A 26,807-nucleotide genomic window follows, 5' to 3' on the forward strand; every position below is an offset into this window, starting at 1 on the left:
GTACGGCACCAGTAATCAGGTACTAGAGGAGAACATATTAAATTTGTGTTTCAAAGTTTTGCCTACTCAGTCACTGCAAAGGCCTGGTCGACATTCTTACCTTATTATTGGACAACACAAAGGGATGTGTTCATGTGTGTGACTCACCAAAGACATTTGAAAGTCCTATTCAACACTCGTGCTCGAGTATATTAAAATTAACAATCAGTGAAGAGGTATTGCAACCAAGAGATTGGGTTATAGACAATTCTGTAGAATGTAAGACAGGGATTCAAACCCCTTTTTGTTCAACTAATCCGTATAGTGTCCTACCTCTCAGCTCCTAAGCAAAGGCAATGCCGCTCTTTCCTACTTGAAATCCACAGAATCACCTTAGCCCTGCCTCCACTGCCCAGCTCCATGTCCCTCCAACTTCTCTCATGAACCCACCACCACACATCGTTAGCTAAGGGCTGTAGAGACAGGGGGCAGGTGTGGTAAACTGTGGTGTGGTAATCTGTGGTGTGGTAATCTGTGGTGTGGTAATCTGTGGTGTGGTAATCTGTGGGGTGGTAATCTGTGGTGTGGTAATCTGTGGTGTGGTAATCTGTGGTGTGGTAATCTGTGGTGTGGTAATCTGTGGTGTGGTAATCTGTGGTGTGGTAATCTGTGGTGTGGTAATCTGTGGTGTGGTAATCTGTGGTAATCTGCTTTGGGTATGAGATCTGCCAGGCCTTAAAAAGAGCTGAAGGGGCTTCAAATAGGGCCTCATCTGATATTTTGCCCAGGGTCTCCAAAAAAGCTTGAACAGCCCTGGTCTAGATTTACGCATTTGAACCTAGCCTGGGCACCCCTTAAACTGACTTAGTCTTAAATGAGTAATATAGGGTGCGTGTGGTCATGGGGTTGGATTCACATCCTGAAGAAACGGCGGAAATGCATCACTTTGATGATTTGTCCATTTGCTGGTGATGAAGACATCGGTACATTTCCACAAAAAATCAGGAACAATCGAGAATTTGCCAGCAACACGTGAATCAGATATTTTAATACCTGGGAAGACAAAGATGGTTTAGCACACGTTTGTATGTAATTATGTTGAACTTCTTTCACACTGTATGTAGCCAACCGTGCTAATAAGATGTTTGGTGCTATTCAAATGACCCCCCCCCCCCTCTTGAAGCACCATGCTGACTTCCATGAGATCAACTGTAAATCTGATGTCCAATTTGGTGTTTGAACATCAGCATTGGTGAGTCATATGTGGCTTAGTGTTATGCAAGGCCACACTCCCCCCTTGTGTGGTGTGCCGGCCTTAATAGGTGCTTGCTAACATAACTTATCCCAGCCGTTTACAAGGCCAAACGGCGGATGTTTTGATAAACCTTTGAATGCTCTAATAACACAAACGTCCTTGTCTAAAACAACATTTTCTCTCTATAATCATCAACAAATGACCCCATGGGAATCTGTGGCAAACTATTCACAGTTTACTTAGGAGCAGTATTTCCTGGATATTTGCAGTTTACTGAGCTTTTATGTTCATTTAAAATTTATATTCAGAATTCCAATGCCGTAATTAAATGAATTATTCATTTGGAGACCACAGGGCAGACAGAGTTCATTACGCCAGTGTTGCAGCACCGAGCCAGCACCACTGACAGCCTGGGCTCAGTTCCTGGGGCCCGGGTGCATCTCAGAGCTTAGACTGTAGCCCATAGAGGTTCTTGCTCTGAGTGCCTCCTCTAACATGGCCAATATGAGCCTCTGAGAGTAGACCCAGGTCTCGGGTTCACACACGCAATAGCATAAGAAAGACAAGTAGTAAATAATATACATAAGTCAATAAACAGGGTTTACCCCCCCCCCCCCCTTACATTTTAGATGTTATGGGAAGGCAAGTCTGAACAGATGTGTCTTGTACAGACCACAGAATTGAGAAACACTCGGCGTGTTTCGGACGTCCAGTGGCAGGGTGAACCAGATTTTTGGGGCTGCGCTTGAGAAGGCCCCATTTCCCACCAGCGGTGGCTGAACAATCCTCGACTCGGCAATTCTTTCCGTTCCCATGGAACGGAGTGTGTGTGCGCCTGAGGATTGCAGGGAGAAGTGGTTTTGCGGGTACAGTAAATAGGGGCCAAGCCATGCAGTGCTTTATAGGTTAGGAGAGTAACCTTGAATTGAATGCAGAAGCAGACTGGTAGCCAGTGTAATGTGTTCAAAACGGCTAACCCGCCTGATCATCTGGGCAGCTCCATTCTGCACTAACTGCAGCATCTGCACCAATCCAAGTTGGTAGCTCTGTGTAGAGGGCGTTACCATAATCCAGGCGTGTTGACACAAAGGCATGAACTAATGATTCCAGGTCTGGGGCAGAGAGAAGCGGGTGCAATCCTCGGAGTGTTCGGAGGTGGTAGAAACCTGCTCTGACCGTAGCTGCGATCTGCGAATGTTTCGTCAAGCTCTATACGTTTCAGAGCATCCAACAGTGATTTACAATGATTTACAATTAAAACTCAAAAAGGAAATCCATCCAGATTGAAAATAAGCTAACTTAAACAAACGTGTGTTTTTATTTGATTCAAAAGATAAAATTGTGCCAGCATCCCTGATATGACTTAGAGGATATTTCCGGAGGCAGGAAGCATAACAAATGAAGTTCCTCGCCCCTCCTAATGTTAGACGACTGCAACGAGCTTCCGAAAGTTCAGCAAAGTTAGTCAGCAAAATGTTAAAACAGTCATGAAATGTATAGGAAACCAAACCAGTGTGGTGAATAAAGGATGGGAGTAAATGTATTGTAAATGGCATACGCGAGTGAGCACTGTGGCTGCAGCAATATTGAACTAGTTGGAGCCGACACAGTGTAGAATCGACAAGGTTAACAAACAAAACGCCACAGTATTCTAACTCAGAAATTAAAAAAAGCATCGACTGACATCTCAGTATCTTTATCAGATAGAATGGATCTAAATATTCAATGCGTGAACCCATACCGTCACAGGGGGCTGTTTCACTGTCCTACTACGGTCAGGTTGAGTCTCTGAGAGAGGCACAACATAGCCCTAACTATTGAACCCAGTCCAGAAGTGCTAACTTAGGCTGTTAACAGCGCCATTATGAGCCACGAAGTGATAAGGATGCCCATTCCCATGGTGTGAACGCATGTCCTTAGTGGTGCTGGCACGGGGCCATGAGGGCCACATCACGGGGCACAGGAGTTTAATCTCGGCACGTGGTGAAGGATTTATGATGACGATTCCTCCAGTTTCTGGGAGTGGCTGATGACTTAAGTGAGCGTGATCTAACTGGCAAGCACATGCTGGGTAGTATCAGCACCACTGGTGTGAACATCAATGATGGTCCTTGTGTACTCTGCAGCTGAGTACTGTGCACCAGTGTGGACAAGAAGTCGAAACACTCGACTTGTTGATGTCAAACTGAACACCGCAAGTCGACCCCAACACCCAAATCTCTCCCCCACCCATCTGCCGCAACGCTGCAACTCTCTGGGAAATCTTTCCCATTCATCAGGACCTCAATAACGTCCCCCTTCATTGCTTGACGTCATGAAAACCCTTTTGGACCCATGCGGTTAACCGTCAACAATACGAGATCAACCCCAATGAAGCTTTGAGAGCTGAATGGAGTTCAAAAGAACTCCACTAAGCTCCTGGTCCACCCTAAATCGCATTTGCACAAACCATGGCAGATTCATAAATGGAAAATTAAAAACTCTCCAGTGTACGACTGTGGTCATCCGGAACAGACCATACAACATATAACGACGCAATTCCTGGTCCACAAATACGAAGGAGACATCACAGCGATCCACGTCGCTACTCCTGAAGTGGTGATATGGCTTGACTACTTGAATGTGAAATTTTAGTTGTTGCAGTACATCTACACCAGCCATACGAAAAAAGAAGATGCGTGAGGGGAGAGGAGGAAGAGTGCAGGGAATAGAGAGATCAATCGCAAGGGAGGGAGAAATAAATTCACAGAGAAGTTAGGGAGGAATGGGTGAATGGAGAGATGAATAAAAGAAAGGTATAGTGGATAATCACAATCAGAATTAGTATTTATCCTGGAAAAATCCAATGAGCTATTTGTAAAATAGATTAAGTGCAAAAGTATATAAATTCCTGCCGATTGTTAGCGAATGAGTGGGTGATCAATCATATGGGTGGGCGTGAGTTATTGTGAGTGAGTGAATGGGTGCATGGGTGAGTGGATGAATAATTTGGTGGCTAAGTGAATGAGTGAGAGGGTGAGTGAGTGAAGTGGCGATGGGTCATGAGGGATAACACATGCGTGAAAGAAGGGAGATGGATGAAAGCGAGGGAGGGAGATCTGTGAAACAAGGCGGAGAGAGGGATTGGAAGAGAGAGTGCGGGTGGGACATTGGAGAAGTGAGATGGAGCAGGAGGGAGAATGTGAAGAGCAGGGATAGAGAGGGGGAGAGGAGGAGGGGGAGGCAGGCTGCTGTGTCGGCGTGTTGTCGGAATGCTGCCGTCGCTATATTTGTGTGGATGCTCTTGGCATCGCGAGGATTGCGTTGTGCGATATTTAACCGGTGTCAAAGTGAAGATGATGTTTCTACCAAAGCATGCTCCATGTAAGGTTGCTTGATGGAAACCCTATGTTCAGAGGGGAATACAATTTATATATGTTTAGAACTATATATGTGTATATATAGCCTACTAGTAACTGGCAGCAGGCTAAACTAACTTTATATCTGATTAGCATCATACGCTCAACAGTCAAATTACTTGGTAAATCGATCATAGGGATTAAACATTTTAAGTCTTTATCAGGGCACTTAAAGCAATGTTGAACTTTAGGCTGACCCTGATCTGTGTGAAACAAATCTACATCCGAACTACAATGTTTTGCGGCCCAAATGTTTTAATGTTCGGTGATACAGTAGTAGACTATTTGTTCGACATTCCTTCCCTCGGGTCCTTATAAAACATAATTTATGATAATCATGCCCAATCATCTACATTTATTTCTGTTTTCTTCCTTGTGTCAAATCATCCCTGCATCAAGGCCTTCGACACTATGCGTGTCATATGGGTTATTTGACTAAACTTCACCCCATTGGTTAGTTCAGGTTGGTGAAAATTCAGTTCCCAGGACAGTTTCAGATATCACTATCCATTGGCATTGGCCGCGGCCAGGAATCAAACTGAGGTCGCCGCGTTCATAACGCAGTGCACTAACCACTGCATCACAACTCTTCCCGCGTCTTGGATTAGACTCACATCACTGAAACCGAATGGTCCTGTAGTCAGAGGCAAGCAGAAGTTCACACGGTCAGGAATACACTCCGCTGATAATCATCCCTCTCGGGTTGTTGGGTATGAGTGTCATTCGTGAGAAGTGTACGGTGGTGGCCTTAATAGGCGCATGCTGGCAGCACTTCCCCCTAGAGTCTAAAATATAATATAAATGCCCGTAATCATTTCATCATCAGCCACGTTATTTTTATTAAATCAGCTCGTGTGCAGGTGCCAGGTTGATTATCACATCGCAGCATCGTGAGTGATGGCAGTGGCTTTGGGGGCCTTCATTCAGGAATGGATTGAGGAGCGTGGTTGATGATGACGATGTTATTACAAGGATGTCCTTCCTCACGTTGTGTGCTCCTCCCCACCAATCCCTGCTCCTCGCCGCTGTGCGCAGTGGTGCTCGAGGGCCACATGATGCGCTCGGTGATCTGCTCCGAGTCGCTGCTGGGAGAGGAGGTGGTGCTGCCCACGGCCGGGGGGGCGCCCGCACTCGTCGCCTCGTGCCAGGGCTCCTCGATCCGCCTGCGCGGGGGCGGCGAGGTGACGCGGCGTGACATCGTGACCACCAACGGCGTCGTGCACCTCATCGACCACCTCGTGCTGCCTGACTCCGGTGGGGATTTTTCGGACGCCCGCTGGTGCAGTTACCGAGTGCGCAAGCAGTGCAGCTGCACTGCTACCCTCCAGGCCGGAGGGGCCCAGGTCTCAGGATACACAGAGGAACCAAGATTGGACAGGGGGAGGCTCCATGCCAACCACGCTATGCCACTGCATATACGCCTATGTGCTATTAAAGGCAAATGCAATCGAGAACACAAGTTGGCTAGCCAGTCCATTGAGTGTGCCTCCATTTGATGGGATTCGATAGTGCAGAGTGAATCGTGCACGGAAACACGCAAACGCACGAACACATGGACACGCGTGCTCTAACTGACTCTCACCCACACAAACGTGATCTAACGCACACATTTACATCTGCACGTTCATGTTCTAAATATTGTTGAGAGTTCTGTTTTTTGTTGATACAGATGTGGTTAGTGATATTTGTGAATACTATTGAGAATGGTTTGGAATTTTCCAGTTTTCGGGAAAACATGGGAGGTGTGACGCAATGTGTGAGCACTGGCATCGAATCTATGTTCAACAAAATTGCCCAACAGGGATGTTAAGTGTTGCAATGTGAATGCCTGAAACTTAACTAGTGGTGGCAACCAAGATATCTTATACAGTACATATTTTATATCAAAGTGTAATTGGATGAGAAGAGGTGGTTGATATTCAAGATTTATGGGCCTGTTTGTTTTTGACTTTCGTCTTCGCATGCGTGTGTGTATCCAGCTTATGGTGAAACGTTATGGCCCTTCATGCGTGTGACTGCCGTGCGTGTGTGGGTGTGTTAAGGGCCCTAATGCGTGTGTCTCACATGCGATGCACCAATCTGTCACGGTGGGCCAGATAGATGGATACAAATGACTCGTGAATCTGGCCTCTGGTGTTTACAGCAAAACCTCCACATCAGTTGAAGATGATCTATTCGAGACACTGAACGCAACTGGCCCTTCAGAACAATTCATCATCATAACTCTCGTAAATCATTATTACCCTGTTCACTCTCATGGTCACCAACATTATGACTATCGTCGTCATTATAACTTATTATCTTGACTATCATTGTCATAATATTATTTTTGTGCTTTTCCCTCAATTTTATTGACCTCCATCCGGCAATAAAATTCACCCGGGAAATAATAAAATGCAGCCTCTCTTTTTGGGCATCAGACTGCCGATTAAAGGGAGATAAACTATGGACACACAAATCAACAGCCTCACATTTGCTGAACACTTACAAATCAACATTCCTAATTGCTAAACTCACTGTGGCCACACCAAGAGGGCAGTTAAATTTTCACAGTTTCGTTGCCTCTGTCACTTATGCAGTGATGATGGTCAATTAATCAACAGAAGCAATGAAATGAGGGGTTTCTCTACCACTCAAGAACCCACAACCCACACCAACGTGGCCTGTTGGTTGAACGGACCTTTGAAACAGTGACCGGTCAACCGAAGGACACAACACAGGGTTCCATTTGTATTCACGTAACACCAATGAAATGTTGCCATTAAGAAAGAACCCTCCACACCATCCAAATTCTCAAGAGTGACACAAACACTGCGATCATTGTCAAGGAACCACCTCCGCATCCTACTTGGCTCACGGCTCGATGTGAGACACGAGCGTTAGCAGCCAACTGGTCACCTCCTCCGCAACACTTGCACCTTCACAATAGCAGGCACGCTATTCGGAACAGCACTGATAGGAATAGCCTACATCGACTGTGATGTGTCATAGGTTCATGAGTACAGAACCTCACTCGGCTTGGTTCCCGACCTCACCTGCCAATTCAGCAGTTGCCACTGCACGGATGCATGTGCACAGGCTGCTGTGCCTGTACACACCTGGCAGTGCAGTTCCTGTTGTTTGACTAATCACGATCAACACGATTGTTATTGCCACGAGTATTCATCATTCGACGAGTACAGATTCACTGCCTCCCCTTCAGCGAAAGTGATGAAGTGATGAAAGTGATGAAGTGATGACCTGCCAAAGTAAGAATGCACCGGAACTTGTGCAGATCTCAGAAGCTAAGCAGGTTTGAGCTTTGGTAGTGCTTGGATGGGGAACTACTACCATGCACACTAGGCTGTCATAGGTGGCTGCAGGGCTCTGCTACGGGTAGTCAGCAGAGGACAGTGCAGCCAGCTGCACTGTTGTTGTTGTTGTTCTCAAGGCTACATTTCTCACACAGCATGTTTTGGGTTGCCGATAAAACTGGAGTAGGCAAGTGAGTAGTAGCCACAACGTATAATTAGTAGCCACAACCGTAGAGATGTACAGTATACTGAAGCTCATGTTGTGCTGTACTTCTATATGCTATACTTCCACCTTCACCAACCCGCACTGACCAGCATGTAGAAGTATAGTCAAATAACTTCCAAAACCTGCACAGTGTGCGGAGGCCCTCCAGCAGGAGGGAATTGCCATGTATGTCTTGCAGTGTTGAAAAGCGATATAAAATCCCTGACCATCTTCTCTGTCGTCTCTGCCTCTCCCATCAAGCCAAGGACGTGCTGGATGTGGCTGAAGACAGTGGCGTCAACACTTTCATGGATCTGCTCGAAGAGTCTGGGGCAAAGGCCCAACTCCAGCACGAGGAGAGCTACACCCTGCTCACAGTCAAGGACAGCGCCTTGACTGGTAGACCTCGCCCTGCCTACAAATAGTCTGACCTATAACCACACTCATATAGACCTTGCCACGCTCACTGATCCCTCACCGCGATCACCGAGTCCCCACCACGCTCACCAAACCTTAGCTACCCTCAAACAAACCTTCACCACCGTCACCCAACCAACACCATCCTCATCCAGTCCTCACCCAATTTTGACCATCGTCACCAAAACATAACCACAATCACCTAGTCTTTACCACCCTCACCGTGACCGCATGTAGGTGTTATACTTACTCTCCATGGAAAACCTTTCACCCAGAGGAACTGTGTGGTGATGGGCTGATGAACCTAGGATCTCAATGATGGCAGCTCACTGTCACTGAGAGAAAAAAACAATCCCAGGGCTTAATCCGAGGCCTTCAAAGAAGGCGAGCAACACTGAAATTAATTCAACAAATAAAATGTATTCTTAAATTCAATTAATTGTGCATGCGATGATTATTATACTATACATGACTTGTATAAATTGTTAAATAATTACATGGTTATATTAAATTTAGGCTAATGGAACAAATAACACTGTTCATTAGAGACAAAACTATGAGAAACAATAAAACAAGTCCGTGCAAATATTGATTATTGCATCAAAATTGGACCATGAATCGTGACACTATCGAATCTCTAATGGGGTGGGTGTGTGACTCATTACGTACTGACTCGAGAGCTCTTGTCGTTGTGCTGTGATGTGACGATGATGACGAGCCCCTTCAGGCGGAGGGAGAGAGCGAGAAACCCCCCAGAGCTGATCGTCGTGTCCTCTCCCATGTCTCTTGCGACCCCTCTCCTCCGCAGAGTCTTTCACTGCGGACAAGGGAGAGAAGCTGAAGCAAAAGATGCTGGCACACGTGGTGCGCGGGCGCTACCTCTCTGACCGCCTCTTCCACGGCCTGCGGCTCGAGACGCTCGCCGGGGGGACCCTCAGAGTGTTCATCTACCACCGGGTGACTCCCGCACTTGGCCACGCACTCGGGCCTCGGCGAAGAACCGCACAGCGTGTGCTCGAAACACCGGGCTTATTTAGGGCTGGGTTCCCTTCCCCCACCACTTCCGTGTCCTTAACACCGCCACCCCCCCCCCACTGCCTCTATAATTTCCCATTAAAAAAATGATGTGGAGCTTGTAATGTTGTTCATATTGTTTTTTTTATATATAAAACATAAATAGCAATATAAAAAACCCAACATACTTGAAATGACAAAAACATCACGAACCAATTCTGCAATGCATGCACAAGCCAATACTACAGTAGAGTACTGAACTGGGACTGCCCAGCGAGGAAGGGTTCTACACAGCGTAATGTTTGACTTGCATTGTAGTGATAATTGTTCAGAAGACTTTGGCATTGATAAAAACCCAAGCTTCTTCAATGTCTCATTAGCCAGATTAGTAATATAGCTATTCCATGACGTGTTCAATTAGATGTGTGCCCGAAGCAGATTAATGATTTTACTTTGGCCAAAAATAGCACGAAATATGATGGAAGGAACTCTGGTATAGGGGCATTTTTTGTTGTCGAATGTGTCCCGCCAATTACGCAGGTAGCCCATATCATGAGTTGAGGATGAGGCCGTGAAATTTTTAACCAGCACAACATCCCAATGTTTATAAATTATTTGGAACACTGGGACAATCTTTCTGAACTAGAACTCTCCCGTCCATGTTGGTCTCACCGCAGGCTCTGTGCATCGAGAGCTCGTGTGTGGACACCAAGGACAGGACGGCGCGCAATGGGGCTGTCTTCATCCTCGACAAGCCCCTGCCCCCCCCTCCCCACAGCACCTTAATGAACATGCTGGAAGCAGACACTCGATTCACGTGAGTAGATGGGCTAGGAAGTCTATATAGGTTCGTGTGTATTGGCATGTGAGTACATGTGTATATTTGTGAGTGTGGGGAGCGGTAGTGGAGCAGTTAGCACGCTGCGCTACGAACCCAGCGGCCGGAGTTCAATTCCTGCTGACTGACAACACCAGTGAAAATTATTTAAACCGGTCCTGGGCCTTCTCTAGATCGACTGAGCCTCACATGAGTACCTAGCGCGATGTGTAAACATTACCACTGGGGAGACAAAGGCGGTCGGGTGTGATGCTGGCCATCCTCCTCCTCATGTGCCGTGCCGCCCTTCATAGGTGCTTGCTAACAGCATTTGCCCCAACAGTCTATTAAGGCTATGCAGGGGATCTCTATATGCATGAGCGAGTGTTTTTGAGTGTGTGTGCATGTATCGGCGTGCGTGTATGGTGTGTGCGTGTGCGGTAAATACGAGACAAAACAAAGAATTGATTCTTGAATCAAATTGTAATCCCAAAGCTGGTGTTATCTAATTAGTGGGTTAGTGACTTGTTACAAGCCTAACAATTAGTAGCAACACAACCCAATATTAAAACACATTCCTGCGGAGGGAGCTGGTAGGAACGTTGGGTTGCTCGGTCAATGGCCAGGGTCAACGGCGGGTGGTGTATTCCGCAAATATGCCCGACTGTGAGGGCGGGCACAAGCCGGCGTGAGTAGGTTAAATGTTGAGTTTTATAAGGGTACCACGGGGTAACCAGCCCCTCCCCACCCAGCCCCACCCCCCACCCAGCCCCACCCTCCCCACCCTCCCCTCCCCACCCAGACCCTCCCTGCACGACGGACACCATAATCCCCTGTGAGCTGGTGTAACCAGGAGGTTCCTACCAGTAATAAATGCTCATCAAATGTCAATGTATACCTGAACTCAGCAAGCCACACGTCGCGATGAGACGAGTGGAGGAGCCCACCGACGTCGGTTCCGCTCGCTGACCTGCATGCCACCCGTGCCGATCCCTCGCAGGATGCTGGCGTCGCTGCTGCGCACGGCGGGGTTTGCGGAGAAGCTGTCAATGCCAGTCGACCTCACGATCTTCGCTCCGACGAACGAGGCCTTCGGGACCCTCCCCGTCGCTGAGCTTGCTCGCCTCAGCGGTATGTTCCAGCGCTGCCGCGTGGCGCTGATTTCTCTTTGACAAAATACACATTCCTCCAATCGTGAATTGAGTTTTGGGTTCGGTATTGGTAATGAGTGGAGTATAAAATCATGCATAGCATGTCTTTGATATGCGGTGATAATTCAGGATTGGGGTGCCCCTGGTACATCAATTTAATTTACAACACCCCATTATATCCATGACGGGATTTTTTTTGCCCATTTACAACTTGTATTTTATGTTTGAGTTCTCAGAAATTCGTATTATATTAAAACACAAATAGTGTTTCCCCTTAAGGTATAAAGCAACTTTCACTTATATGTTGTACAGATGCGCATGGTGTTCATTGCGTGGTGTACACTTTGAGGAGGTGCAGCTGACGTGAAGTCAGTTCTGTTTCGCACACTGTCCAGTTCTTGAGCTTCAGAATTGCGATATTCTTTTTTCTTTAAAAGTTTTATGGGACCTCCCCAATAATATGATATGCAGGATACGGTATATTTACTCACGCTATTTCTAAGACAAACTGTATGGAGAGAAAGTCGGGTTGGAATGATTCCCTGCCCATAATTGTAATCATCTATAATCATACACTAATTATAGAGGATTAAATGCTTTGTAATGTTTGTTCGCAAATTGCCTAGAATTAAACTTGCATCATCATTATCCATGATCTAATCACTCCTGGATGAAGACCTCCCACGCCATTTCCACCGCCCCCCACACCCATAGCCCTTCAGTTCCACAGTCCATCTCGCTCCCGCACGTGAACTTATATCATCACTCCGTCTCTGCAGTGATCGTACCTCTCGGGTGCGATTCGCAATTCTTTACATACAACTTTTTAGGATTATCGTTTATTTGAATGCTCACGATCTCATGCATGTATCGTGAACATCAGAATTGATTTTCATCGATGAATCTGTGAATTGTTACAGGCCTAATGATCACCAATTAAATTCAATTAAAGACAAATACACGTAATCATTATAACAAAAACGGTCAATAATTACTTTCAATCGAATGTTATGGTTTATTTAATTCGTTTAGATTTTTCGACTATGATCAAATCACCCAGATATCAGAAGCTAAACGGGTTTGAACCTGAATAGTGCTTGGATGGGTGACCACAGTCAATAAACAGGTGCTGTAGGCTACCGCAGGGCTACGGTGTGGGCAGCACAGCAAAATACATTGTGCTACTGTACGTCTATGCTGCCATGTATATGCTTCCCTCCACCAGTCTGCACTGACCAGCTTTGTGAAGTTAAGTAAAATAACCCCCACGACCTACACATCATGGAAGGCTATGGCCCATCATTGCATGGACGTAAAGGATGTACATTTAATCTGCACTAAGGGCCCATCTGAAACAATAACAGTGACAAAGCTAGGAGTCTAACTCTGTGAGTATGTGTGCGTCGTAGGGAACTCGAGGGAACTACAGGAGTTGCTCTTGAGCCACGTCAGCTCGGGGATCCTCGTGCGAGGGGGCCTCATCCCCATCGGGACCAACCTGGTGATGGCGCTCAGCGGCGTGACCATCGACGTCACGCAGGTGCCGCCACCCACCCCCGTGCGCGTACCTCCATCGCTGGGTTTACGGGGCCCAATTCACGTCTCTCAGAGATTCACATCGCAATAAACATCACTAATCGCTGACATTTACATCTCTCAGGAAACCTCACTAATCGCTGAGATTTACATGTCTAAGAGATTCACATCACTCAGGAAATCTCACTGAGCACTGAAACGCACATCTCTCAAGATATCACGGTGAGGGCTGAGCCATTACCACTGAGACCATGAGGTCAAGTCAAGCCACCTCTGATTAAACCGGGTTCTCAAGTATGATGATCCTCAGCCTTGTCACCAATGACTTACATTGAGACATATCATAGAGACCCACAAACTTACGTAGAGACCCATGTTATTATATAACGCAAATGAAAATTCCACTCACGGAATAGGACTGTCAGAGCAGATGTTGGAGGGCCGGGATGGACTGTTCAGGATCTTGCAGAAGGTTGGAAGTAATGGCAATGTTTGGAGCATCATTGGTATTGGCCGTGATCACTTCACCTCAAAATGAGTATCCCCCAGCTGCATCTGAATGGGGGGCAAACGGGGGGAGGGGAGTACTGCTGTTCCTTTGTGCCCAATAAATAGCTACTATTAGGTAACTATTAACTTGCCGATTTAAAATCTGGTCATCAAAATTTGTTTCATGTAATTCTCATGAAGCCCCATGGTGTAAATTACGATCTCCAACTCTTATGAACGCTATCTCTCTGGCCTTTCTATTAATATACTATGAAGAAGGGTCATTGCCTGAAACGTCGCTAATTTTCTATATATTTATCATAAGGCCAGTGTTATTCATGGGTGTGTTGAGTTTTTTGTTCTTTTGTGTGGCATTTTCCCTCCTAATCCATCTTGTTAAATTGCCACAATGATTATGTGGTGATTGTGATGATATTAGCAATAGTGGTAATCACAGTGACCACGTTGACGGTAGTGGTGATGGTGATTAAAACCATGCTGATGATGGCACATGCAATATATACTGATGCAGCTTGTGGTAATGGTGGTAGTTGTGATGATGCTGATATGTTGAGAGGGCAGGCTATATGGCATTGATGGTCCCACTAACGCGACCGTCTTCCCCACGTTATACCCCCTTTTGCAGAAAGGTGGAGTGATGTCCATTAACGAAAAGCAGACGGTGATCGAGGCCGACTTGATGGCCACAAACGGTGTCATACACGTTATTGACGGAGTGCTGGGTGAGGCACACAGAGATTCAATGCACAGACAAACAAAGAAAAATGAATCCCTGTCATCTCCTGACCACCTCGCAAGCCAACAGCCCCTCATGATCAGGGCTGGGAACCATGACCCACGCCCTTTGGGTTAAGGTGAGTGGCAGACGGCTGATATTGCCGATCCTCTTTCCCCAGGCCAGAGACCGTCGCGCCGGCGCCATGCCCTCGTGAACTTCGGCCCCGGTGCCCCCTCGGGCCTCGAGCTCTACCGTCGCCTTACCCACAAGCCCCTGCACTGGGTGAGTGCCGGCGTCACTTCCAGGGTTGGGGATTCTTTTCCTTCTGAGGGCCCAATAGGACTTTCAGATCCCTTTGGCAGACAACAACACGTGAACATTCACCTCCATCACCAATGCCTAGGCCTTTTCCGATTTATGTGGAGTTTACGTTACAACTGTGCTCTGGTTTGACATTCACTAACATTCTCTCTGCCCCTAACACCATCCTAATCCTGTTCCTACCCACAGAAACGCCCAGGGCACGCTGTGTCCTGGAAGAGATCGCGTGGCTTCGTGGACAAGTCCTCACTTCGGAAACAAGCTGGCAAAGTCTAAACACATGGCCATGACTCGTTTGTGGGCATGTGACAATGGACACTGTGGCCTCCTCTCGAGTCAAAGAATTGTAACGATTCATTTTTTTTTTTACATATTGTGCAAATGTAGCACCCTCTAGTAGCTACAGGGATCATACAAATCCATTTAATTGATTCCCAGATGCACAATTTGATGCATGTGTTGTGAGTGCAAAAATGTATCTTAATAAATGAACCAGTGCATCCTTAGGGTGTGATTTGGAGACTAGTTAAGGTAGTGCTGTGGTTAGTGATAATTATATGGTTAGCATGACTGTAGTGATGGAGGTAGTGTTGGTGTTGGGGTTAGGGATATGGTTACTGTTTCGGGTCAGGTATTCATGTTTGGAATAGGGTTCTTGTTAGTGATAACAATTGGGCTAAGGTTAGAGAGATAGTTCATTCTAGGGAGAGAGTGAGAGATTCATTTAATTCTATAGGGTTCATGTTAGTGACAATATTTGTGCTGGGGTTAGAGATATGATTAGTGTTAGAGATAGTGGGAGGGTTAATGCTAGAGACAGGGTGTGTGGTACAGATAGGGATAAGATTATTGTTAGACAAAATGTTAGAGTTATGGATTGTGGAAGGACTATGAATATCATTATACAGTGGTGGAATCAGTGACTCTCAGCCATGTTCGTGATTGGAGTAAGTGTTCTCATGAAATGATTAGTGTTAAAGTTAGAGCTAGTGTTAGAGTTAGAGCTAGTGTTAGAGTTAGAGCTACTGTTAGAGTTAGAGCTAGTGTTAGAGTTAGAGCTACTGTTAGAGATAGAGCTAGTGTTAGAGTTAGAGCTAGTGTTAGTGTTAGAGCTAGTGTTATTGCCAGGGAAACGATGAGTATTCGTGTCAACATTTAGGATGGGGAAAGTTATGGTTTAGGATTGGGGTGGTGTTGGAGTTAGAATTAAGTTTTGAGTTATTGTAGAGCAAATTCTCAAAAGACTAATACGGCCAATGTTAACGTTAGTGGTAAGGATAGGGTCAGGCCCAAGCAAACTTACAAAATCACAATATTCGATCAAAAAATCCCCCATTGGTAATTGTTTCAGACATATATTTTATGCTTACGTGCAATCAAGAAACATAAATTTCAGCTGTTTCCATTAAAAATACTGCAAATATAACCTTAAATTTGACCTCGGTGTACATCGTCCCATTTATTATCTGAGCTCAGGTCCGCTCTGCAAATAAGCCCTCCCTATTTTCATTGGGCTCTCATAGCTTTTAACTTTTCAAGCATAACATTTAAAGTTAACATTTCAAAATATAAAGGCTTTGGCAACTACATAGTAAATGTTTACTTGTGTGTATCGTTTATTTTTCTTTATCACATTTTATCTCAACAAAAAACATAATTTTGTGCGTGTGCGTTTGTGTTGTGTGCGAGTCTGGACCCGTGTTGTGATGTTTCGCGTGCTGCACCACATTTAGAGCCACGCAATGAGATGACATCGCATGGTGATGTGACAAAACAATTGCACAATTTAACTTGTTTCCTTTATGTTAAATCCCTAATAGCAACACAACTTCATACTACAAATTGGTTTGTATCGCATTATTGTGTTCGTTATCGTGATCCTGAACTACGGACAGATGAACAGAGCGAATGTATTCCTGCTTTCGACTTTTGTTAAATCGAATCATGACCTGACTTGTGACGAGTAAAGAGGTGCGGCGGCAGAGTCGTTACAGGATTAGATTTTCAAAAATGTGTGTCTGTGTAGAGGTGAATGAAATGAAACCCGTGCTAGATGCTACCGAAGGGAAACTCATCGCTGCTGTGATTTTGTCCAGTGGTGGTGATGGATACATCGACTGCCAAGTTAAAAAAAAAAATCAGACGAAAATTAAGATTCACCAACATAGGGATTTTGCAATATGTTTGCTTTTAAGATTGTATCTGTAGTTTTCCATCCAAGATTGTTTTAACTCATAGTAGAGCGTAATGAGTTGTTACCATCATCACATCTTGCATGGCCATTGTTATGTGCATCGATCACTTGCAATCTTTAATGAATTTTACAAACATCTGAATGCGCTGTCAAAATCCGGGTTACATTATTCTTAAAGCAAACCTAGATATAATTGCAGTAAATGATCCAGATGAAAAATGTCCTCTATCTCAGTGCAGTGCTTCCTTGCCTCTTGGTGAAATCAGTTCCGACACGTGTCATTCCATCCCCAAACAGCAGGCGGCGATGTGGAACCTATCGATGTCAGCGTGACACGGGGGAACGGCGTGGCTCCAGCCCCTTTTGTCTCCCCAGTGCTGATGTTTACAGCCCGCTACAGCTACTTATTTAGGGCCGAGTAGACCCAAGGGAGGCCCTGACCCGGTTCTAAAACCACATTGAGCGGTTGGTTAACCCAGGGCATGGCCGGGAATGTTGCGCAACCCATTGCGCCACTGCGTCCGACACTGACGAGACAAATATCTCCTATGCTGCCTTGTCGCCGAGACAGACTGCTTGGGCCAGTGCAGCACTGTGAGCGAGCACCTATGAAGGCCGACACGAGGGGATGGGTGGGTGCGTGGGTGGGTGGGTGTCCAGCACTTGCGCTCACGCACCAACATACGCAACAACATGCAATCGCCGTTCGCCACTCAGTGGCGGACTGGCGGCACCACGGCGCATGTGCCAAGCAGGGTGCAGCTTGGAGCCACTTGAAATGTCGAAGGATCGCTGGCAAGAGAATCACGGAACAGATCGAGGTGCCATGGGTTGACTGAGATGACTGGCTCGACACTACCACCTCGCTACGTTTTAGCCACCTGGCGTTCCGCTTTATATCACCTCAACCCAATGCTGGCCTTGATATGTGTTCGCTAACATTACTTGCCACAGCTGGCTTAATACTTGGACGGGGGACCTGTATTTGTTGCGTGTTTGTGTGATGCCGCCGCCACGAAGCCGTTCGGCAGGCGTCCCATCCCCGACCTCGCCACCACCAAGCAACGGAGCCAACCCCTCGTCCCCCTCACCTCACCTCACATGAACACACCCGCACGCATTCCCCCCCCCCCCCCCCCCATAGAGCTGGAAGGGGAGGACACCTGATCGACCGGTTTTTATCCGAGAAACCCTTATCGGGATTAACTCTCACGGTTTCCGGCGATCAGGGAATTGGATGACCTCCCCCGATGCTACGTTGCACCGCGGCGCTGCGACCGGCCTTAATATGGTGTGGCCGCGGCGAAGGGCATTCGGCCACCACGGTTGAAACGCATCCCCCACACCCCCCCCCCCCACGCGTCGACGAGGCCAGCAGGGGAAGGACGGGACAGCATGAGTAGCAGGACCGCAAGGGGCTCTTGCGCATAGTCACGGAAGGTTAGGATGGTTGCGCTTGAGCGCGCAGGCACAATTGTTGGGGTGGGTAAATGATTGAGCTGAAGGTATGAATAATCTGGAGGGCAGACGCACGCGGGGAGCCGTGCACAAATTCCCACGGCGCACCTTTGTAATAGACGCCGCCGCATAATCTGCAATAACAAAGGCATGCGTGAGAAAGGAATTAACTTGCGGCACATCCGATTAGCATAGCGAAGGCGCACGGTACGTGGGAAGGGGGTAGGGGCCCGAGTCCGGGAATTAGGATAAAAAGGAGCGTAGCCAGGTAGGGATCTCTCTCTCTCTCATCACTTCTCTTTAAGAGGCACGCGTTCAAGTCGGCTCCCAGCTCTGCCCTCCGGACGTCCGCGTGACGTGTCCCGACAGCATAGAGGAAAAGCCGCAGGACGCCGAATACTTCGAACCGTGAGTAGCGAAGGTGAATTGGAATCAAAGCCGATAAATAGGGAATAGGTCCAGGGGAAGTAGGATAGGCCAGCCTCGTCGACTCATACTGACTTAGCATCAATTCGCGAGTAGCAGATAATAAATCATTAATAGCGAAGCGTGGTCTCGCGTGATCTTGTTGAGCAGTGTGTCGCGTGGGGAGCTGCGTGTGTGTGCGTGCGTCCACCCCGTGTGTGATACAGGTGCGCGATCATAACGTGAGTTGAGTTGGAGTGCGCGGAGCGGCGTGTGTGTGGGTGGGCGTGCGTACGTTCGCTCCGTGTGGGTTGCAGGCGCGCGATTAGGAAAGGGAGGTATCGTAGTAGAGAGGGGCAGAATACTACTCGGTAATTAACCATGCCTATTACGCGGACCCGCGGTGGAGGGGAATCCTCGGGCGACGGCTCCCACACCATGGGTGAGGAACCTAGCAGCGGTTCGCTTAGCAGCGGGGGGGCGATTGAGGATGTTAGCCCGGCCGGTAGCATTATCGAGGGAGGGATCTCGGGGGCGAGCGACCCCCACATTTGCACATTCAGCCAGTATGAGTCTCCAGAGAGACAGAGACACACACGGGTGCATAGAGACAGATACAGAGATAGACACAGGCGCATAGAGACAGACAGATACAGAGATAGAGACACAGATCCAAATTAAAAGGCACATGGAGGCAAAAACGGAGAGATATACAATAACAAAGGGAGAGATACAGAGGCCGATACACATACGACAGTCACCACAAGTCGTTTTTTTCTTGAATGGAAGTGTTGTTTCAAACTGTTGATGGGGTGCAGAATGACGGCAATGAGCTGTAATACAAAGTGGCAAGGCTAAGGAGTGTGCAAGCAGTGAGACTGCACCGGGGACCACGTGGAGGAGGAGCCCGGACGCCGGGCTGCGAATGAGAAGACATTTGTTGGAGTGGGGCACCAGTGCCCTTGTCAGCCACGTTGCGCCACTGGCTATACGAGCAGAGAGGCATTGCGGTGTGCAGCAGTGAACTTGATTATTTATGGCTTTAAACGAGGTCTAATGTTTAACTGGTTAGTCACAAGATTACATTTTGCTATGCCCTATACGTGGAAAGTTTGGTTTTCTATATGAACCTTAGCAAGTGACTCTACAAGACAACTTTTTATAAAAACAATTTAAGGCTGTATTGGGGAAAATATTTATGTGTGTACATTTGTAGACACGATAACATCCCACAATGGACTATGGTACATACATGCTCACGAATTGGTAAAATCGGTACAACATTTGATTTGAATCACATTCTAGCAAGATCAGAAAACACAGTGGGCGCCTCCACGAAGCCAGTTACCACTCGGCCATTAGTTCAATTCCACCTTGAGCCACCACTGAAACATTTCTGACCCATTTGTTACATAATTAAGCAAGTAATTTAGTGATGCTGCGTTGGCAGTGGTGAAAAAGCACGATAACAAAAACAACTCAACACATTCGTCAAAAACACCACCTTAAATGATTTTTTTTTCATAACGTTTAGAGCAATGACCCTTCTTCATAGTACAAGATGTGTTGAAGAACACTTGTTCCACCTCACCCAGCATATAATCCTTATTTCATAACGTGGAAAACATTTTAGTACCTGGCTCCTCCCCCTCCCCTCAGCTATATAATCCCTCGTCACAGCCATCTCTTTGACATACTTTAGCGATTGTTTTGTCGCTGTGGTTGTCCACACCTGAGGACGGACGCTTGTGTTGCGCCCGAAACGTCGTGATTTTTTTTGTTTGTTTTATTTTCACCTACGTGACTTTACCGAAAGAACCATTTCCGTGATGACACTGTGGTGACATCAATACAGTCACACACCAGTAACAAAACAGGAGCACCAGAGAATCACTTGGATGTTTTTTTTTCTCAATAACAGAGAGTCTAACAATTACCGGCGTGTCTCGCTAATGAGCGTTCTTTCCACGTGAATTCGCCGTAAAGAGACATTTGAATTTTGACCCAATTGTTTGCAAAAAGAGCAAAATCTTTGCTTATCGAGCAGAGGCCGATCGACGAATATGCGTCCTGTGGAGGCAGGGGGCCCAAGGTGGCCTGCAGCTGTTTGTTTACCAGCTGCCACGTGCCGTGCCCCCATGTGGGGTAATGGGCCCTCATGGTGGCACTGTAATCGGTGGGTGGCGGGAGGGGAGCGGTAGCGTAGCAGTTATCAAGCGGTGTAACGAACCCAGCGACTCGAGTTCAATTCTCGCTCACGGCCAAACCCAATGACGATGATCTGAACCGGTCCTGGGCCTCCCCTAGGTCGACTCAGCCTCAAATGAGTACCTGGTGCGGTGTGTAAACATCGCCACTAGGGAGCTAAAGGTGATCGGGCGTCATGCTGGCCACCCAGCCATCACGTGCCGTACCGGTCTTCATAGGTGCTCGCTAACAGCACTTGGCCCAACAGTCTGTAAAGTCTATACGGGGGATCATGCACTGTGGTTTTTTCATGTGCGGTGTTACATTTATTATCACGTGATAATTTGGATTTCTCACGTAAAAAAAGTTGTTCAAGATTGGAAAACTTTGGGGCTCAAATGTAGCTCAGCTTTTTAGATGGGAGTGAGTCAATGGGAAAACGATTATTGTTGAACGATTTTCGCGTTACCGAGCTAATTTCGTAAAACATATCTCGCTCGTTAAGCGAGACACACTTGTGTTCGCCTGGGGGTTTCCACAAATTCATGTGATTCAGGGTCATGAATCCTGAAAAGAATAAAACATATTTTTACATTGTTATGAATGGTAGCGCCCCTCATGGTGAAAACAAAGGTGACATAAACCCAAAACACATTTTAAAAAATATATGAATTCATACTTCAGTGCATTTATTAGACTTAAGAATTAAAATGAAATGATGAATCGATACATTCTTCCACCCCTAATGACAAAGCATTCCACACTACCTAGCGACACAGCCTATAGAATAACTAGCGTAGTTATCAAGTGTGCAGGCAAGGCTACGAAGATGGGGTCAAAATTGGACAGCTCCATTTTATTCCTTGCACTGGGGCCCATGCCAACCAGCCTACACTCTACTGGCCTAGGTAACTAGCCACAATAGCTATTTGCTCCTCGGGTTGCATCTTCTTTCAGCTCCCAAAGCGTCGACGGCACTTTATTTCTTAAATTTCGATTTAAAGCTTTCGTGACTGCAGGAAGTAATACAATAATAAATAAAATAATAATAATAATAATAAAATACAATTTTCATTATGCTTTATTTTTATTATTTTATTACTTCCCTTCTACGTGACTTTACCGAAAGAACCAAGAAGACGTTATTTCTTGTTTTGTTTCAGCTCAGCCTCGATCAAGGGCACCTCCTTGGCGAGCCACTCGCTGGTGCGGGCGTGCGCCTCCTCCCACGAGAAGCGGGGCTCGTAGCCCAGCTCGCGCCGCGCGCGCTCGTGCCTGAACGTGAAGTGCGTGTTCACCATGACCACGAGCTGACGGTTGATTGACGGAACGAACTTGTAGAACGGCCGCATCAAGAAGCGGAGCAGCTCGAGCAGGGCCGCCATGGCGTATAGGGCGACGAACGGCATCGGCAGCCGCTTCTGAATGTCGAAGCCGAGGTCGCGCGCCACCGTGTAGTTGAAGTCCGAGTAGCTGACGGGCGGCGTGTCGTCCGACACGTAGTAGACGCGCCCGCCGGGGCGACGTCGCTCCGCCTCGGTGCCGCCCGTCAGTGCCAGGCGCGCCGCCAGCACGTGCGCGTGCGCCACGTTGCCCACGTAGACGGGATTCACGAGGGCACTGGCGCGCGACCCGCGCAGCAGCACGCGCCCGTTGACGAGGCCATTGGTTATGTGCAAGCGCAAGAAGCGGCAGCGCTCGCCGTAGATGTACATGGGGCGCAGTGCGCACGTCGTCAGGGTGCCGCCGCCCGGTAGAGACGCGCCGTCGTAGGATAGCGTGAGACGTTCGGCCTCTGCCTTGCTGCGGCTGTAGGTGAAGCAGAGGTTGTGCTTGTAGGGAGTCTCCTCGTCGCCGTTGACGATGGGGTCACCCTGCCCGTTGGGCCCGGCCACCTCGACGGAGCTGGTGTAGATGGCGACGCTCACACCCTCGTGCACGCAGGCCTCCAGTAGCACATGCGTGCCTGCAGTCAGGGCATCGGGCAGGAGGGACAGAGAGAGAGAGAGAGATACACTCTATATCAAAGTTCAGTCTTATGGAATGTAGTCCTTAATGGTTTCTTAACACGTGGTTCGGTGGCTCAGAGGTTAGAGCGCTAAACTGGTACCACTCAGATCCTAAGTTAAAATCCTGGTCTCAGAGCAGTCACGATTGATGACAGAAAAATATGATGCATTAAACGTATGTTTTCACATTTAACATGCGCCTCCTAAACACTGATAAAAACATGTGCAAAACCTTGGAGTTGTCATTGACCCTGAGCTCTCGTTCTCTTCCGATTTCCCTCAACTCTGCAGGACCTCATAATCCCATCTGCACATCTCCCACATTCTTATACAGTACCTGCTACTAAGACCCTTATCCACTGGCGGAGCCAGTGTGGGGGTGGGGTGGCACGTGCCCCCACCCCAATGATCCGATCGAAATCCCTAATTTCGATCAGAAATAATTAACCACGTCGTGCTGGATGTGGCTCGTAGGGAGTTTCCCACCTTCATGAGGCAAGATGTGAGGGCTGCCACCATGCTTTTAAATGTCCCTGATTAATTGACCACGAAAGAAAATAGTACATTGTAATGACGTAGTTGGATAATCGACTTAATCGAATAAAGATCCCAGCTCTAGAAGCGTAACCCCCGATCTCACCGTGCTGGTTCACGGAGAAGATCTCGGTCTCGCTGTTGCGGTCCCACACGTCGATGAGCGAGGCGGTGTGCAGGAGGACGTGGGCGCCACGACACGCCGCACGCATCGCACGTTCATCGCGGATGTCGCCCTGGATCACGCGGATCTTGCCTCGCACGGCCTCTGCACGCATGCAAGCATAGGAAGGAGAGGGCATAACTGTTGCCAAGAACACTCGGAGCTCCGTATGCATTGACAGGCCAAGCAGCTTCCACACACTTAATACGTTGAAGGGAATTGTTCGTCAAACACAGACAAGTGTGTAGGTCACTTGTAGCTTGTGTACCTTGAGGTGCTGGCAATCTGCAATGTGCGATGTGAGCTGACAACCTCAAAACGCATTGGCAATCACGAGGCAGCAGAAAACCATGAACTTGTCGGAAAAAGTGTGAAATATTCTCCTGGTATTTGTTGGGCAGCAGGAATATCTGTACAACGTTACCACGCATGTGAAGCTTCGCAACTTTGTGACCAAAAACATGCAACTGAGAAAACATGACTCGGCTTCTGAATGCTTTGGAACATGGACAAGAAAAAAGCACTGTGTTCATGCGGGAGAGATTCATAAAAAAAAGGAATTGTCATCTCGAGAGTCGATCTACCAAGTTTTCAAGAAAAAAGAAGAAGTCGTCGTCACGGTTGACTACAAACAGCTGCCATAGACTCAGAAAGAAATCAGCATAACTTCAGAGGGGGAGATCTGAATAAAATGATTACACAAACAGTACGCTCTGCTGATCGTTGAGCTTAAGAGCAATCAATCCAAGATTTGTCACGCACCATTGTCAGCAAAAATATGAGACCTTCACCAAAACACCGTGCACGCACACAACCCACCATTCTTGCACACACACACAGACACACAGACACCGTGCCCATTGCACAGGAACTCGCAGTACCTGGATAGGACAAAATCTCATCGCCCTTGAAGGCGCAGTCTACGAGTCGAACTTCCGCGACCTCCTCCCCGAGCTCCAGCAGCTGAGCGGTCAAGAAGCCGCCCAGGAAGCCCGCGCCGCCCGTCACCACGTACACGTGCGGGGGTGGCACGGGGCCCGGCTCTCCCTGCAGAGGGCCCTGGTTCGTGGGCGCTGTGGGTCCCTCCATGGGCTCTGGATGTGGGGTGGTGGCACCGGAGATTTTTGAGCAGCGACTCGGAGAGCTGGAGCCAAACATTCCGTAGGCCAAGTGCAAGAACAAGAAATGACACCACGAGTACAATTGAATATTACGCTACACTCACAACTGCTGTAAAAGCTCTCAAACCGGCAATTCGAAATGAAGCGGTTGTTCACTGTAAACCAGAAAAGAAGGAGACATGGGTATATGTACTAAACTTAATTTGGAGCTTTCGTGACTGCAGGAATTATTCTTTGGTTCTTTCGGTAAAGTCACGTATAAAGATAAAATAATAAATTATATGTACTAACAATTCTGAAGCTGTTACTTGCGGTGTACTTATATTACTTATGTTACTTGCGGAAAGAACCAAGAAGATGAATCCCTGCAGTCGCGAAAGCTTTAAATCGAAATTTACTTATATGTTGTGTGGAATTTGCTCCTTTTGAACACACCTGCCTCTGAAATGTGATATGGCAGCTGTTCCCCGAAATGCCCTTATTCAGTTTTTAACTTTAAGGCAGTGTTATTTACCGTTTATATATTTGCACGTAAACATTACACAAACCCTTCGCTTAGGATGCTAGGTTGTTATTGCTGTTCGTTGTGCTTGTGCAGCACCGCCAACGAAGCAGCAGCAGCACCAAATAATTCGCTTTTTGTTTACGTCGCTCCCTCGAGATTTTTTTTGAAACGGTATCATCACGTTGTCCAAATAAACCAAATACATTCTTCTAAATATATTCTTCGTGCCTCTCTTGGTTGCCATGTCCAGGAATCGAACTCGGGCGGCCACCAGGGCTCATGCAGCAACACCACCCACCGTTACGCGATTGCCTCATCTATATCTATGGGAATGCAAGAGTCCGTTGCGCTCTGTATCTCCAAAACTGTACGTCGGAGGAAAACATTAAGCCAGCCAAAAACTGCGTCTCTTGCCGAGGAGATTACCACAAAATTGCCGGCTTTCTGAAATATGCAACATTTTCAAGTGTGTGTGTGTATGTGCGGTTGCAGGCAAATGTGACGCACGTGAGAGTGCGTACGTTTGCGTGTGCGCACGTGTTATGAGAGAGTGAGTTTTAATTTGATGGCTCACTTACTGCCGTGTGACTTGCGCGGGTCGCTCCCCTGGCTCGCTCGCTCTGCCCTTCCCTCGCTGCTGCTGCTGCTCGCCACCTCACTCGCAAGTTTTGGGTCGCGCAAATGCCGTTTCGCGAGACTTCACTCGGCGCGGGCTACTCCCCTCCTTCCCCCTGGCCGTCTTCGTCTTCTCGCCCTCCCGGGTTTATATGGGCAGCGGAGTGCGCGCACGGGGTCTGTGAAGCCGCGTGAAGACGCGCGTGTTGAACCGGTGGGCGGGACCTCTGCGCACAGCAGGGGCTGGAAGATCACGCCCGTGTTGATGGAAAGAGTGCGGCGGGGGGAGATGCGTTCTTAGAATTAGAACAACAAATCTAGATACAATCTAGATTAGAACAACAAAGACGTCGCGTGGATTTAGATAACATAGAGGAGTTAATTGTGCATAACTATTTGTTATATTAACCGAGTAAAACCCCGCTGAGCTATTGACTCTTTTTTCAGAGGCGACCTGGCCACACCTTGTGTGGCTCTTATCGTGTGGGGACATTTACATCGGTCAATGAATCTCAGCGCATGTCTATAAATGTAGAGGGCAAAACGGGAGGACCCGCAGAAACGTCCTTGCGACCACGCGACCGAGGGAGAACGTGCTTTTCCAAATATCCAGGCATCGTCAGGGTCAGTATCGAACCAACTTCCTCCATGCACACCAGGCGAGGGAGATAACATCTCGCCACCGCGGGTTCATGGTATAATTCAACCCGTATTCAGAAAAAGGTGGGATTGGTCAACGCAAGTCAGGAGATAGAAGGGATGATGATGGCTGATGGTCAATAATAATGAAGGATTAACAGTCAAGGAGAGAAGAAGCAATGAAATCAGCTTGCGCACAGATGTGTAGAGGTGTAATTGTGTATGGGCGCGGATGGCTAACAAACACAAGGGGCGTGGTTAGGGCCGTACACAGAGGAGGTGCTCACACCGACGTCCGCACCTGCATCCCCCACGGGCCCCTCCCGGGGGCCGAGTACTATAAAAGGTGGTGAGCCGGAGGGC

The 26,807-nt window shown here is 47.6% G+C and overlaps 2 protein-coding genes and 1 long non-coding RNA gene across 5 annotated transcripts in view; 1 reads left to right on the forward strand and 2 right to left on the reverse strand.

Annotated features, from left to right (window-relative positions):
• LOC144932590 (transforming growth factor-beta-induced protein ig-h3-like) overlaps positions 1–16,596 on the forward strand; it is a 33,812-nt gene extending 17,216 nt beyond the window's left edge. The window contains exons 8-16 of the mRNA XM_078856806.1: positions 5,668–5,886; positions 8,392–8,529; positions 9,356–9,504; positions 10,239–10,378; positions 11,379–11,509; positions 12,939–13,069; positions 14,201–14,297; positions 14,472–14,575; positions 14,804–16,596. Of these exons, the coding sequence (XP_078712932.1) occupies positions 5,668–5,886; positions 8,392–8,529; positions 9,356–9,504; positions 10,239–10,378; positions 11,379–11,509; positions 12,939–13,069; positions 14,201–14,297; positions 14,472–14,575; positions 14,804–14,890 (1,196 nt within the window). The 3' untranslated portion in view covers positions 14,891–16,596. The remainder of the gene's footprint in view (positions 1–5,667; positions 5,887–8,391; positions 8,530–9,355; positions 9,505–10,238; positions 10,379–11,378; positions 11,510–12,938; positions 13,070–14,200; positions 14,298–14,471; positions 14,576–14,803) is intronic.
• LOC144932592 (uncharacterized) lies at positions 5,661–9,396 on the reverse strand. The gene is made up of 3 exons (XR_013636922.1): positions 9,217–9,396; positions 8,798–8,882; positions 5,661–5,795 (listed from the first exon to the last, which is right to left on the reverse strand). It is a non-coding gene; the product is annotated as an uncharacterized LOC144932592 (long non-coding RNA).
• LOC144932591 (3 beta-hydroxysteroid dehydrogenase/Delta 5-->4-isomerase-like) lies at positions 14,623–26,153 on the reverse strand. 3 transcript variants are annotated; one of them, XM_078856808.1, is made up of 5 exons: positions 25,769–25,974; positions 24,446–24,708; positions 23,508–23,669; positions 21,982–22,824; positions 14,623–14,646 (listed from the first exon to the last, which is right to left on the reverse strand). In XM_078856808.1, exons 2-4 carry the CDS (start codon positions 24,651–24,653, stop codon positions 22,001–22,003), a joined length of 1,194 nt encoding a protein of 397 aa, XP_078712934.1. In that variant the 5' UTR covers positions 24,654–24,708; positions 25,769–25,974; the 3' UTR covers positions 14,623–14,646; positions 21,982–22,000. The 3 variants fall into 3 exon arrangements, with proteins under 3 accessions (XP_078712934.1, XP_078712935.1, XP_078712933.1); XM_078856809.1 differs by lacking the exon at positions 14,623–14,646 and having other exon boundaries at positions 19,855–22,824; positions 24,446–24,658; positions 25,769–26,153; XM_078856807.1 differs by lacking the exon at positions 14,623–14,646 and having other exon boundaries at positions 19,855–22,824; positions 25,769–25,973.
• Positions 26,154–26,807: the final 654 nt, after the last annotated feature.

This window comes from Lampetra fluviatilis, chromosome 5 (assembly GCF_964198595.1).
Source record: "Lampetra fluviatilis chromosome 5, kcLamFluv1.1, whole genome shotgun sequence".
NCBI classification, from domain to species: domain Eukaryota; kingdom Metazoa; phylum Chordata; class Hyperoartia; order Petromyzontiformes; family Petromyzontidae; genus Lampetra; species Lampetra fluviatilis.

Coding starts and splice junctions, on each gene's coding strand:
- LOC144932591 (XM_078856808.1), bottom strand. CDS start 24,653: ATGGAGGGACCCACAGCGCCCACGAACCAGGGCCCTCTGCAGGGAGAG. Junction 23,670..24,445: donor TGAGATTTTGTCCTATCCAG/GTACTGCGAGTT, acceptor GCATGCGTGCAG/AGGCCGTGCGAGGCAAGATC. Junction 22,825..23,507: donor CTTCTCCGTGAACCAGCACG/GTGAGATCGGGG, acceptor CCCTGACTGCAG/GCACGCATGTGCTACTGGAG.